Consider the following 15,687-nt stretch of genomic DNA (forward strand, 5'->3'; position numbering starts at 1 on the left):
TCAAGGATCAATGTTCATTTCCCTCCCCAGATTTGGGAAGTTTTCAGCCATTGCTTCTTTAAATAAGTTTCCTGCTCCTTTCTTTTCCTTGCTCTCTCTCTTCCTCTCTCTCCTGTCCCCCTTCTGATAATTCCATATTGAGTATATTGGTTTGCTTGATGGTATCCCATTAGGTTCTCAGGATTTCTTCACTCTTTTTCCTTTTTGATTCTCTGAATGGATCATTTCAAATGACCTATCTTCAAGATGACTCACTCCTCTATTTGATCAAGAATGCTGTTGAAGTTCTCTATAGAATTTTCATATTACTTATTGTATTCTTCAGCTCCAGAATTTGTTTGGTTCTTTGCTTTCTTATGGTTTCTATCTCTTTGTTGGTATTCTCATTATTTTCACTTTTCATTTTCCTCATTTAATTTAGTTGTCTGTATTCTCTTGTAACTCATTTAGTTAAGTAATCTTTAAGACTATTATTTTGAGTTGTCTTGAGGGCAATTCATAGAACTCCTTTTCTTTAGGGTCTGTTATTGAATATTTATTTTGTTCCTTTGATTGTGTCATGTATTCCTGATTCTTCATCTTCCTTGCAGCTTTGCTTTGGGGCCTGCACATTTGAAGAAACAACCACTTCTCCCAGTCTTTATGGACTGACTTCAATAGACAAACACCCTCACCAATCAGCCCAACTCAGATTCTGGGAACCTCTCAAACCTTTTCTATGAATGTACGCACTTCATTCCTCCATCCATCCTGAGAGTCTCAGGGTTCTGTGCCTTCTCCCAATCTCACAAAGAAATGATGGCCACAGTAAGCTGCCCATCTCTTTTCCCTAAGGCAGTACTCTTAAAATTCCAGGATGTATGCTTCATTCTTCTCTTTCCCTTCTGAGGGAGAAGACTCACAGATATGCATCTTCTCCCAAACCTGCAGAGCTCTACTGGCCACAATTGCCTGCCCTCCACTTTTCTCTAGAGTGATGCATTGAAATGATGGGATATTGCCCCCACTCCTCATCCTCCCTCCTGCAGAAATCTTAGGGTTGTGCACTTTTCCCAATCTTGCAGAGGCAAGCTAGCTGCAGTGAGCCTCTCACTCCTTTTCTTTGTTCTTAGCTTCCCCCGCATGTTTAAATTATACTGGCTACTCCAGCACTCTGGGTGAGTGGGATAGAAAAAGGTCTTTCAAGCAGCACCCACAAATGTTAAAGATGTTTGATGTACAGTCCTCTTTTTCTTTGCCCCACTGGAAGAGTCACAGTCTGGGACAAATTCTCTCTTAACCAGCTGGGAGAAGGGACTGACAAAGGTAAGAGTGAAATTGCTCTTCTTAGCCATTTCAATGTGTCTACTCTCTGTTTTGTGCTCCTCTGGAGTACTGCAACTTCTTCACTGGATACTGGACCTCTTAGAAGGTATTTTTCTTGGTATACGATTGTTAAATCTGTGTTTCTGTAGGGGGATGAGAGCTGAAACTTCTTATTCTGCCAAATTGCTGATGTCATGAAAGACTACTACTTTCTGGTTGGGTTCTATTCCACTACAACACAGTAAAATGAAAAATTATCTGGAGAAAAAGGCCAAAGTAAACATGAAGCTCCCCTTGTGTGCATCCCTTCCTTCAAAGATCATAGCCCCTCAAGATCTTGCCCAACCAATTGTTCTCCAGTGCCTGCAGACAATTGTTTTTTAATATTTTCTCCAGATTTTAGAATTCTTATTCTGGACCATCAACTTATTGGACATTTGGATATGGAGGTCAATTCCAAATAGCTTTCTAAGATTTATATCCCACTTCCAGCAAATATGGCTGCTCTGTGTGTAATTTTATGTACAGCCACATCACTTCTACTTTCCTGAGGCAAACTGAATCCAGGTAGGGATTCTTCTCCTAGCAAAGTGTTCCCCAATGTCCTTTATAACTATCATAAATGGGACATATGACTCATGAACTTAGGATAAGTTCCTCATCATCAGAAAGTGTATGATTTTGCTGGTATTTTCTAAGGCACTCTATTTCTGCATCCCTAGATATTATCTGTATCTCCTTTTCTCACCTTGGTCCCTCACAGCTTCTGCCCACTTTCAGCTCTGATCAGCGTCATTACTGATAAATAAAGGATATTATTTCTGAATTATATGATAAGCCATTCACATTCAGAAAATGTTTTTAGCACTTTCCAAAATATATGCTTTGCTAATCCCAAGTCGAAATACTCTCTTTTCCTTTTCCCACACTTCTATCCAGGCTTGATACTTTTGATAGTCCTTACTTATAAACTTGAGATGGCAGACTATTTGTTGCAAAGGTTCATAAACATGAGATGTATAAGTTGTTTTTCTTTTTTATGTCCTTATGGCTTTACATGTTTTGTAAAAGGAGAAGGGGAAGAATAAGAAGTATGCTTTTTTTCTTGTAAATTTGTTTGAGTTCATTGTAGATTCTGGATATTAGCCCTTTGCCAGAATCTACAATGAACTCAAACAAATTTACAAGAAAAAAACAAACAACTCCATCAAAAAAGTGGGCGAAGGACATAAACAGACACTTCTCAAAAGAAGACATTTATGCAGCCAAAAAACACATGAAAAAATGCTCATCATCACTGGCCATCAGAGAAATGCAAATCAAAACCACAATGAGATACCATCTCACACCAGTTAGAATGGCCATCATTCAAAAGTCAGGAAACAACAGGTGCTGGAGAGGATGTGGAGAAATAGGAACACTTTTACACTGTTGGTGGGACTGTAAACTAGTTCAACCATTGTGGAAGTCAGTGTGGCGATTCCTCAGGGATCTAGAACTAGAAATCCCATTTGACCCAGCCATCCCATTACTGGGTATATACCCAAAGGATTATAAATCATGCTGCTATAAAGACACATGCACACATATGTTTGTTGCAGCACTATTCAGAATAGCAAAGACTTGGAACCAACCCAAATGTCCAACAACGATAGACTGGATTAAGAAAATGTGGCGCATATACACGATGGAATACTATGCAGCCATAAAAAATGATGAGTTCATGTCCTTTGTAGGGACATGGATGAAACTGGAAATCATCATTCTCAGTAAACTATCGCGAAGACAAAAAACCAAACACCACATGTTCTCACTCATAGATGGGAATTGAACAATGAGAACTCATGGACACAGGAAGGGGAACACCACACTCCAGGGACTGTTGTGGGTTGGGGGGAGGGGGGAGGGACAGCATTAGGAGATATACCTAATGCTAAATGATGAGTTAATGGGTGCAGCAAACCAACACGGCACATGGATACATATGTAACAAACCTGCACATTGTGCACATGTACCCTAAAACCTAAAGTATAATAAATAAATAAATAAATAAATAAATAAATAAATAAATAAATATGCTAGTTGTGGATTCATATCAGAATCTTCTAAGTTATATTCTTACTATTTCCCCAACACAAATTTTATATTGGAAGGCATACAAGACAATTAATAATAACTATCATCTCCAAATCTATTCTTCTAAGGACTAATCAAGAGGCTGCAATTGCAAACTGTGTTTTGCTGTCTCCTTTGCCAGCTGGGAGCATTAGAAAGATACTGGGGAAAAGAAGGTAAAGAGGTGTGTTTCCTGCTGTTCCTGTAAACAATTTCTTTCACAGTGAAAATTGGTTCCAGCCTCCAGCTGCTTTTGGCATTCCCCAAAACAGCCTCATTACCACCTTCTTTATACATACCGACAGTAGCTATTTGATATTCCCTCCTGAAATTTCTGAGCTCCAGTATCTCAAGATCTAATTTCTGAGTTCCTGGGTTTCGGTATCTCCACCATTATTAATGTGTAGGCCGCTTTATGCAGTTATAATCTATGGGTTACATCAGTATTTCCTCTTTTGTTCTTTCACTCTTCAAACGTGTGTAAATAATTTCCCACATTAAATTCTACCTCATAAAGTGACTCATGTTTCTATTTTCCTGAATGAACCATAACTGACCAGAAGGTTACTCTGATGCTTACTCACTCTCCAGTCAAGAACAGTATTTCTACTTTAGGAAGCTACCTTGGTTACAAATTATACAGTACCTAAATTTTATGTTTTAAAATAATAAGTTTTGAAAAATAAAATCGAAACTATAATACTTATTATTAAACATGACAAAGAATTTTTTGAAAACTCATTCATATTCCCAACATGCAAAAACAAGTGTTAGCATTTTGATATATTTATTTCTTGTCTCTTTTTAGGCAGATTGCTTTGTTTTTAAAATCTGTGATCAAACCGTTTTGTATATTGTCTTCTTATGGTTAAGGTATACCTTTAAACTTTTTCAATTTCAACTTGCAAATAAAAAATTTTAAAAGTCTCTTTCACTTTGTAAAAACAAAATGACATATTTAACTCCTACCCTATGAATGACTATGCTCAAAATAGTACATAATTTTTTAAAACATACTGCATGCCTAATTGATTTTATAAAATTCACAGCTAACGTCATTTCTTCCATATACAAGAAAACAGATTAAAGTTGTCTGTATTTTAAGAAAACATTATTCTCTCAAAATTACATGATAAAGCATGTACATTTTTGCCAGGAAAACATATCAATTGTATATTTTACATTATGAACCAAAACGAAAAACAATCTTCCTCTGTAGCCTATAAAAATTGTAAATAAATTTAGTAAGGCCAATTACTCACCCCCTATTACTGACAATTGCCTTTTTCAAGTGAATGTAATTTGCAGGAAAGATCCCCTGTAAAAGAGAAAATATTTCCTGTTAGAAAAAATAAATTGTGATTAACATTCCATATGTACAAAAATAGCAATCAGATTTCAGCACAGAAACATAGTAGATCTCCTGCTACAGCAACCACTTTGCATATTAAGTATGCAGAGCTGTACAAGGTATATTAGGTAGGAATTTCACGGCCATATGCAATCAAAATCTATCCTCAGGAGACAACTGTGATCTTTAGCACTGCAAAAATAAAACTTTAAATTTTAATTTTAAAAGAGTTATAGATTAGAGAAATGGTCCATCAATTCACTCTCCAGAAATAGTATTATGTACAGAACTTGTCATGTATCTCCAAAACGAATATCATCATCTAACCAACAACTTACAGATTATCTAGCTCTGAGCTAGAAAAACAATTCTCAGACTCCAGCTATCACTAATATTCACAGGAGTGAATCAATTTGAGAACTTCTAAAATATGTCTCCTTTTACTCTTTCCAAAACTGTTTCTACTTTGTTATTTACCATAATTTGATTTCAATTCCTAAAGAATAAGTAGCATATTTAAAAAAAAAAAAAACCACATCAGTTTTTCAATCAATGTTTTGCCCCCATCTCCTGATGTATAAAATGCTCTTTAAATAAAACATGAATGGCTTACATGTTTGGCGGCTCATGCTTGTAATCCCAGCACTTTAGGAGCCTGAGGTGGGAGAACTGCTAGAGGCCAGGACTCCATGACTAGTCTGGGCAACATAGCAAGACTCTGTCTCTACAAACAATTAAAAAGTTAGCCAGGTGTGATGGTGCACACCTGTAGTCCTAGCTACTTGGGAGGGTGACTTGAGCCCAGAAGTTTGGGGCTACAGTGAGCTATGATAGCACCACTATACTCTAGCCTATGTGACAGAGAAAGAACCTGTCTTAAACACACCCACACACACACGGCCTAAATATATTTTATACTCTTTGGCCCACACTACCACCAATAATCATCCAAATGAAGGCTATAAGCAATTAGACTACAATAATGAGTTTTGTATTTTGGCTCATAATAAAAGACAGCATATACTAATGTAAAATCCTAATATGGGAGAATATAGAGACTTAAAAAAAGGATTTAAAAAGCAACTGCATGTAACCATAGCTAAATGATGACTATTGTTTATCTGTTTTTAAAAAAACAATTGATAGTAAAAAACTTTAAAATATACATGCTTGGCATACACTTCTGGGAAGATGAAATAAACATACTTTTCAGTATTTCTCCAAATAAACACCTAGTGCATACCTAAAAACTCTGGAATATATATATACATATATATATATCTCCAAAATAAAAAATATTCTGAAAGGTGGAGAGAAGAAGGCAGACCAACTAGGGAATGTGGGAGACACAAAATAACATAGTGGTGAATTCCCTAGTTTATCTTTTTGCCATATGTATCAGGCTATTTTAAAGTGAAGAAGCTGGAAACCTGGAAACACCAACAGGTACAGACAGAAAGAAACTCCAACAAAAACTTGCTCTCTCTAGCCAAAGAACCAGGAAAAGGTCATCCTATTAAGACAGAAAACTTTTAAACAATAACCACTACACTGCTGTCAAACAGCACCCCCTTCTGCCCCCCACCCCAAAAAACTGTGACCTAATCCCCACCCACACGAGCAAGGTCAATTGGAGATACCAGACTTTCACCATCATCAGGCAGTAACAAAGCATTCAAACCCACATTGGGGTAATGTAAGAGGTGGCTGACTGTTTAGGGACCCCAAAACCTTCTACTCCAGTAGCTAATAACAAGCTCCCACCACACAGTGGCAGTGGAGATTGCCTGGATTATCTGGACTTACACCCCTAACCAGCATTAATAGGACTCCCTCTGTCAGCCTTCTCTGGTGGTATCAGAACTGCCCAATGCGACAGTTGCACTGAAAAAGTACATGAAGAAAATAATGACATACTAGTGAGGATGTGACTCAACCTCATTCATTGCTGGTAGGAATACAAAATGGTATAGTCACTTTAAAAGACACTGGCAGTTTCATACAAAACGAAACATAGCCTTACCATATGATCCAGCAATTACACACCTAGGTATTTACCCAAATGAGTTGAAAAGTTGATGTTCATACAAAAAAAAACCTGCATACAAAAGCTTATACCATTTTTCTTCATAAATGCCAAGACTTGGAAGTAACTACAATGTCCTTCAACAGGTGAATGGATAAACAAACTGTAGCACATCCATATAATGAAATATGATTCAGCAGTAAAAAGAAATGAGCTATAAAGCCACAAAAACATGGGGAAAACATTAACTGCATATTGCTAAGTGAAAGAAATCAATCTGAAAGGCTACATACTGTATGACTCGACCTATATGATATTCTAGAAAAAGCAAAACCATAGAGACAGTAAAAAACACGGTTGTTGCCAAGGTTCCTAGGGGAAGTGGGAAAGGATGAACAGGTGGCACACAAGGGCATTGTTAGGACGGTGAAACTATTCTGTATGGTACTGTAATGATAGCTACATGACATTGTGCATTTTGTAAAACCCTTAGGACTGTACAACACAAACAGTAAACCTTACTGTAAATAATAAATAATATTAATAGTGTATCAATAGTGGTTCATCAATTATAACAAATGTTCCACATTAATACAGTATATTAATAATAGGAAAACTGTGAGGGGGGGGAACCCTGTACTTTCTGCACAATGTTTTGGAAACCGAAAACTCTTTAAAAAATAGTCTAATTTGAAATGTAAAATTTTAAAAATGACACAAAACTTTCCAAATTTGGAAAAAGACATGAACGTACACATTCAAGAAGTTGAATGAATCCCAAGCAGGAAGAAAACCAAAGAAATACACAAGTTACAACATAGTCACTTTGGAATACTATGGGCAAAGAAAAAAATTGACAAGAGAGAAACAACACCTTACCTATAGTGAAAAAAACCTACTTGAATTATCAGCAAATTTTTCATCAAAACCATAAAAGACAGCAGCACCAGCCACAACAGCCAAAAGCTGTTTACAACCCAGATGTCTATCAACTGATAATAAATGAGCTGTTCAAATTATTGAATGGTATATATCCAGCCAGGCACGGTGGCTCATGCCTGTAATCTCAGCACTTTGAGAGGCCAAGGCGGGCAAATCACCTGAGATCAGGAGTTTGAGACCAGCTTTGCCAACATGGCGAAATCCTGTCCCTACTAAAACTACAAAAATTAGCTGGCCATGGTGGCGGATGCCTGTAATCCTAGCTACTCAGGAGGCTGAGACAGGAGAATCACTTGAACCCAGGAGGCAGAGTTTGCAGTGAGGCGAGATGGCACCAATGCACTCCAGCCTGAAAGACACAGCAAGACTCCATATCAAAAATAAATAAAAAAAAGAATGGTATATACGTGCAGTGAAATCTTATTCAGCCATAAAAAGGAATGTAGATGAATGAACTCAGAAAACATTATGCTGAATGAACGAAGCCAGATGCAAAAGACACCTATTATATAATTTCATTTACATGAAATATTCAGAATAGGCAAATACACAGAGACAGAAAGAAGTCAAATGGTTGTCAGGAGCAGGAGGATGAAAAAATATGACCACTTAATGGGCTTGGAAGTTTCTGTTTGTGGAAATGAAAATGTTTTGGAACATAATAATGGTGATGTTTGTAAAACATGACGCATGTACTAAATGTCACTCATGGTAAATGTTATGTGTATTTTACATTCTAGATTTTTGAAAAATAAGTATAAAATATTTAAAATACAAATTTCTATAATTTTCAATGAAAATACAGAAGACAGAAGGAAGTGGCACATTTGTCAAATGCTGAAAGAAAAGCACTGTCAATCTAGAATATTATACCTACCAAAAATACATTTCAGGAATGGAGGACAAATCAAAACATTTTCAGATGAAGGAAAACAAAAAGAATTTGTCATCAACAGAAATGCCCTAAAAAAAAATACTGAAAGAAAATTCTCTAAGCAGAAAGAAAATGATAAAACAAAAAACCGTGGAACTACACTAAGAAAAAACAAAAAACGTAAGCAAATCCATGGGCAAATATAATAAACTTTCATTTTTCTCTTGAATTTTCTTAATTAGGTTTGATGGTTGAAGCAAACATTATGTTTTTTATAAAGAGAAGGAAAAAACTTCTCTTTGTGCGTGATTATTTGCCATTCACAGCCATTTAGCAAAGTGGCTTTTATTTCTTTTTTTTTTTTTAATACTTCAAGTTCTAGGGTACATGGGCACAATGTGCAGGTTTGTTACATATGTATACATGTACCATGTTGGTGTGCTGCACCCGTTAACTCGTCATATACATTAGGTATATCTCCTAATGCTATCCCTCCCCCATTCCCCCACCCCACAACAGGCCCTGGTGTGTGATGTTCCCCACCCAGTGTCCAAGTGTTCTCATTGCTCAATTCCCACCTATGAGTGAGAAGATGCGGGGTTTGGTTTTCTGTCCTTGCGATAGTTTGCTCAGAGTGATGGTTTCCAGCTTCATCCATCTCCCTACAAAGGACATGAACTCATCCTTTTTCATGGCTACATAGCATTCCATGGTGTATATGTGCCATATTTTCTTAATCCAGTCTATCATTGATGGACATTTGGGTTGGTTCCAAGTCTTTGCTATCGTGAATAGTGCTGCAACAAACATACCTGTGCATGTGTCTTTATAGTAGCATAATTTATAATCCTTTGGGTATATGCCCAGTAATGGGATGGCTGGGTCGAATGGTATTTCTAGCTCTAGATCCTTGAGGAATCGCCACACTGTCTTCAACAATGGTTGAACTAGTTTACAGTCCCACCAACAGTGTAAAAGTGTTTCTATTTCTCCACATCCTCTCCAATATCTGTTGCTTCCTGACTTTTTACTGATCGCCATTCTAACTGGTGTGAGATGGGATCTCATTGTGGTTTTGATTTCATTTCTCTGATGGCCAGTGATGACGAGCATTTTTTCATGTGTCTGTTGGCTGCATAAGTATCTTCTTTTGAGAAGTGTCTGTTCATAGCCTTTGCCCACTATTTGATGGGGTTGTTTGATTTTTTCTTGTAAATTTAAGTTCTTTGTAGATTCTGGATATTAGCCCTTTGTCAGATGGGTAGATTGCAAAAATGTTCTCCCATTCTGTAAGTTGCCTGTTCACTCTGATGGTAGTTTCTTTTGCTGTGCAGAAGCTCTTTAGTTTAATTAGATCCCATTTGTCAATTTTGGCTTTTGTTGCCATTGCTTTTGGTGTTTTAGACATGAAGTCCTTGCCCATGCCTATGGCCTGAATGGTATTGCCTAGGTTTTCTTCTAGGGTTTTTATGGTTTTAGGTCTAACATGTAAGTCTTTAATCCATCTTGAATTAATTTTTGTAAAAGGTGTAAGGAAAGGATCCAGTTTCAGCTTTCTACATATGGCTAGCCAGTTTTCTGAGCACCATTTATTAAATAGGGAATTTTTTCCCCATTGCTTGTTTTTGTCAGGTTTGTCAAAGATCAGATGGTTGTAGATGTGTGGTATTATTTCCAAGGGCTCTACTCTGTTCCATTGGTCTCTATCTCTGTTTTGGTAACAGTACCATGCTGTCTTGGTTACTGTAGACTTGTAGTATAGTTTGAAATAAGGAAGCATGATGCCTCTAGCTTTGTTCTTTTGGCTTAGGATTCTCTCGGCAATGCGGGCTCCTTTTTAGTTCCATATGAACTTTAAAGTAGTTTTCTCCAATTCTGTAGAGAAAGTCATTGGTCACATGATGGGGATAGCATTGAATCTATAAATTACCTTGGGCAGTATGGCCATTTTCACGATATTGACTCTTCCTACCCATGAGCATGGAATGTTCTTCCATTTGTTTGTATCCTCTTTTATTTCAATGAGCAGTGGTTTGTAGTTCTCCTTGAAGAGGTCCTTCACATCCCTTGTAAGTTGGATTCCTAGGTATTTTATTCTCTTTGAAGCAATTGTGATGGGAGTTCACTCATGATTTGGCTCTGTTTGTCTATTATTGGTGTATAAGAATGGTTGCGATTTTCAGACATTGATTTTGTATCCTGAGACTTTGCTGAAGTTGCTTATCAGCTTAAGGAGATTTTGGGCTGAGACGATGGGGTTTTCTAGATATACAATCATGTCATCTGCAAACAGGGACAATTTGACTTCCTCTTTTCCTAATTGAATACCCTTTATTTCTTTCTCTTGCCTGATTGCCCTGGCCAGAACTTCCAACACTATGTTGAATAGGAGTGGTGAGAGAGGGCATCCCTGTCTTGTGCCAGTTTTCAAAGGGAATGCTTCCAGTTTTTGCCCATTCAGTATGATATTGGCTGTGGGTTTGTCATAGATAGCTCTTATTATTCTGAAATACATCCAATCAATACCTAGTTTATTGAGAGCTTTTAGCATGAAGGGCTGCTGAATTTTGTCGGAGGCCTTTTCTGCATCTATTGAGATAACCATGTGGATTCTGTCTTTGGTTCTGTTTATGTGATGGATTACGTTTATTGATTTGCATATGTTGAACCAGCCTTGCATCCCAGGGATGAAGCCCACTTGATCATGGTGGATAAGCTTTTTGATGTGCTGCTGGATTCAGTTTGCCAGTATTTTATTGAGGATTTTTGCACCAATGTTCATCAGGGATATTGGTCTAAAATTCTTTTTTTGTTGTGTCTCTGCCAGGCTTTGGTATCAGGATGATGTTGACCTCATAAAATGAATTAGGGAGGATTCCCTCTTTTTCTGTTGATTGGAATAGTTTCAGAAGGAATGGTACCAGCTCCTCTTTGTACCTCTGGTCGAATTCGGCTGTGAATCTGTCTGGTCCTGGACTTTTTTTGGTTGGTAGGCTATTAATTATTGCCTCAATTTCAGAACCTGTTATTGGTCTACTCAGGGATTCAACTTCTTCCTGGTTTAGTCTTGGGAGAGTGTATTTGTCCAGGAATTTATCCATTTCTTCTAGATTTTCTAGCTTATTTGCATAGAGGTGTTTATAGTATTCTCTGATGGTAGTTTGTATTTCTGTGGGATCGGTGGTGATATCCCCCTTATCATTTTTTATTGCATCTATTTGATTCTTCTCTCTTTTCTTCTTTATTAGTCTTGCTAGCAGTCTATCAATTTTGCTGATCTTTTCAAAAACCCAGCTCCTGGATTTATTGATTTTTTTAAGGGTTTTTTGTGTCTCTATCTCCTTCAGTTCTGCTTTGATCTTAAGTTATTTCTTGCCTTCTGCTAGCTTTTGAATGTATCTGCTCTTGCTTCTCTAGTTCTTTCAATTGTGATGTTAGGGTGTCAATTTTAGAACTTTCCTGCTTTCTCTTGTGGGCATTTAGTGCTATAAATTTCCCTCTACACACTTCTTTAAATGTGTCCCAGAGATTCTGGTATGTTGTGTCTTTGTTCTCATTGGTTTCAAAGAACATCTTTATTTCTGCCTTCATTTTGTTATGTACCCAGTAGTCATTCAGGAGCAGGTTGTTCAGCTTCCATGTAGTTGAGCGGTTTTGAGTGAGTTTCTTAATCCTGAGTTCTAGTTTGATTGCACTGTGGTCTGAGAGACAGTTTGTTATAATCTCTGTTCTTTTACATTTGCTGAGAAGAGCTTTACTTCCAACTATGTGGTCAATTTTGGAATAAGTGTGATGTAGTGCTGAAAAGAATGTATATTCTGTTGATTTGGGGTGGAGAGTTCTGTAGATGTCTATTCGGTCTCCTTGGTGCAGAGCTGAGTTCAATTCCTGGATACCCTTGTTAACTTTCTGTCTCATTGATCTGTCTAATGTTGACAGTGGGGTGTTAAAGTCTCCCATTATTATTGTGTGGGAGTCTAAATCTCTTTGTAGGTCTCTAAGGACTTGCTTTATGAATCTGGGTGCTCCTGTATTGGGTGCATATATATTTAGGATAGTTAGCTCTTCTTGTTGAATTGATCCCTTTACCATTATGTAATGGCCTTCTTTGTCTCTTTTGATCTTTGTTGGTTTAAAGTCTGTTTGTCAGAGACTAGGATTGCAACCCTGCTTTTTTTTGTTTTCCATTTGCTTGGTAAATCTTCCTCCATCCCTTTATTTTGAGCCTCTGTGTGTCTCTGCACGTGAGATGGGTCTCCTGAATACAGCACACTGATGGGTCTTGACTCTTTATCCAATTTGCCAGTCTGTGTCTTTTAATTGGGGCATTTAGCCCATTTACATTTAAAGTGAATATTGTTATGTGTGAATTTGATCCTGTCATTATGATGTTAGCTGGTTATTTTGCTCGTTAGTTGATGCAATTTCCTCCTAGCATCGATGGTCTTTACAATTTGGCATGTTTTTGCAGTGGCTGGTACCTGTTGTTCCTTTCCATGTTTGGTGCTTCCTTCCGGAGCTCTTGTAAGGCAGGCCTGGTGGTGACAAAATCTCTCAGCATTTGCTTGTCTGTAAAGGATTTTATTTCTCCTTCACTTATGAAGCTTAGTTTGGCTGGATATGAAATTCTGGGTTGAAAATCTTTTCTTTAAGAATGTTGAATATTGGCCCCCACTCTCTTCGGGCTTGTAGAGTTTCTGCCAAGAGATCAGCTGTTAGTCTGATGGGCTTCCCTTTGTGGGTAACCCGACCTTTCTCTCTGGCTGCCCTCAATATTTTTTCCTTCATTTCAACTTTGGTGTATCTGACAATTATGTGTCTTGGAGTTGCTCTTCTCGAGGAGTATATTTGTGGCGTTCTGAGTATTTCCTGAATTTGAATGTTGGCCTGTCTTGCTAGGTTGGGGAAATTCTCCAGGTTAATATCCTGCAGAGTGTTTTCCAACTTGGTTTCATTCTCCCTGTCACTTTCAGGTACACCAATCAGACATAGATTTGGTCTTTTCTCATAGTGCCATATTTCTTGGAGGCTTTGTTCGTTTCTTGTTACTCTTTTTTCTCTAAACTTCTCTTCTTGCTTCATTTCATTAATCTGATCTTCAATCACTGACACCCTTTTTTCCACTTGATCAAATCAGCTATTGAAGCTTGTGCATGTATCACATATTTCTCGTGCCATGGTTTTCAGCTCCATCAGGTCATTTAAGGTCTTCTCTACACTGTTTATTCTAGTTAGCCATTTGTCTAATCTTTTTTCAAGGTTTTTGGCTTCTTTGCGATGGGTTTGAACATCCTCCTTTAGCTTGGAGAAGTTTGTTATTACCGATCGTCTGAAGCCTTCTTCTCTCAACTCATCAAAGTCATTCTCCGTCCAGCTTTGTTTCATTGCTGGCGAGGAGCTGCGTTCCTTTGGAGGAGAAGAGGCACTCTGATTTTTAGAATTTTCAGCTTTTCTGCTCTGGTTTCTCCCCATCTTGGTGGTTTTATCTACCTTTGGTCTTTGATGATGGCGATGTACAGATGGGGTTTTGGTGTGGATGTCCTTTCTGTTTGTTAGCTTTCCTTCTAACAGTCAGGACCCTCAGCTGCAGGTCTGTTGGAGTTTGCTGGAGGTCCACTTCAGACACTGTTTGCCTGGGGATCTCCAGCAGAGGCTGCAGAACAGCAAATATTGCAGAACGTCAAATGTTGCTGCCTGATCCTTCCTCTGGAAGCTTCGTCTCAGAGGTGCACCTGGCTGTATGAGGTGTCAATCAGCCTCTACTGGGAGATGTCTCCCAGTTAGGCTACCCAAGGGTCAGGGACCCACTTGAGGAGGCAGTCTGTCTGTTCTCAGATCTCAAACTCCGTGCTGGGAGAACCACTACTCTCTTCAAAGCTCAGTTGGAAATGCAGAAATCACCCGTCTTCTGCATTGCTCACACTTGGAGCTGCAGACAGGAGCTGTTCCTATTTGGCCATCTTGGAACCTCTCCCTTGAAGCAAAAATTATAATACTAACTTATATGATTCTTAGTTTATGCATAAAAATAATTAATACAATTATATTATCCAAGGGGTAAAGTGATACAAAAGAAGAAGAAAACATTTCTATAATTTACTCCACTGGAAAAAACGACAACACCAGCTGACTATAAGTTCTGCATATATGTTAAAAGCCTAGGGGTAACTACTAAAAGAGCTCTACAAAAGGATACATTCAAAAAGACAGTATATCTAGACATGTGTACATGTGAAAATGGAATTCTTTTTCAAAATTTCAATTAAACCACAAGAAGGCAGGACAAAGAAAAGAGAAAAATAAAAAGTTATTTTACAGAGAAAACAGGAACAGAAGATAAAAAATAAAATGGCAGCCTTAAATCCTAATACACCAATAATTACATTAAATGTAAATTATATAAATGCACTCAAAGACAGAGACAGGCAGAGTATACAGGTAGATATGACCAACCTATATGCTGTCCACAAAATAACTCACTCTAAATACAGTGATACAAGCAAGCTGAGTGTAAAAGGACAGTAAGATATGTTATACAAAAATTAATCAAAAGAAAGCAGTAGTTAATGTCAAAGTAGACTCCAAAGAAAAAAAAAAAAATTACAAAACACAAAAAGAGACACTATTTAATGACACAGGATTAACCACCAAGACATAGCAATTATCAATGTGTATGCACTAAACAAAAGCTACAAAATACATGAAGCAACACTGACAGAAATAAAAATAGGCAAATCCACAATTATAGAGAGGTATAGAACTAGATAGAAAATCAGCAATTATAAAGAAAACTCAACAACACTATCAACCAACAGGATCTAGCAACAGTCATTGAATAGTCACCTAACAAAAGCAAAATATACTTTCACTTCAAGTATATACACCAAGGACATACACCAAGAAGACATACACCAAGAAAGATCATATTTCTGGGGGAAAAAAATAAGATTAAAAGAAATGAAATCATACATGAAATATTTTCTCCAACCACAATGCATTGAAACTAAAAATCAGTAACAAAAAAAATTTCTAAACATTTAGAAACAAAACAATATACTCTAATCCATGCAAAA

At 37.4% G+C, this 15,687-nt stretch overlaps 1 protein-coding gene across 7 annotated transcripts in view; it reads right to left on the reverse strand.

Annotated features, from left to right (window-relative positions):
- DOCK3 (dedicator of cytokinesis 3) overlaps window positions 1-15,687 on the reverse strand; it is a 677,098-nt gene that overhangs the window by 477,154 nt on the left and 184,257 nt on the right. For all 7 annotated transcript variants that reach the window (XM_055275673.2, XM_055275643.2, XM_055275636.2 and 4 more), the window contains exon 4: window positions 4,684-4,739. In XM_055275673.2, coding sequence (XP_055131648.1) covers window positions 4,684-4,739 — 56 coding nt within the window. The remainder of the gene's footprint in view (window positions 1-4,683; window positions 4,740-15,687) is intronic.

Source organism: Symphalangus syndactylus, chromosome 1, assembly GCF_028878055.3.
Source record: "Symphalangus syndactylus isolate Jambi chromosome 1, NHGRI_mSymSyn1-v2.1_pri, whole genome shotgun sequence".
In the NCBI taxonomy this organism is placed as follows: domain Eukaryota; kingdom Metazoa; phylum Chordata; class Mammalia; order Primates; family Hylobatidae; genus Symphalangus; species Symphalangus syndactylus.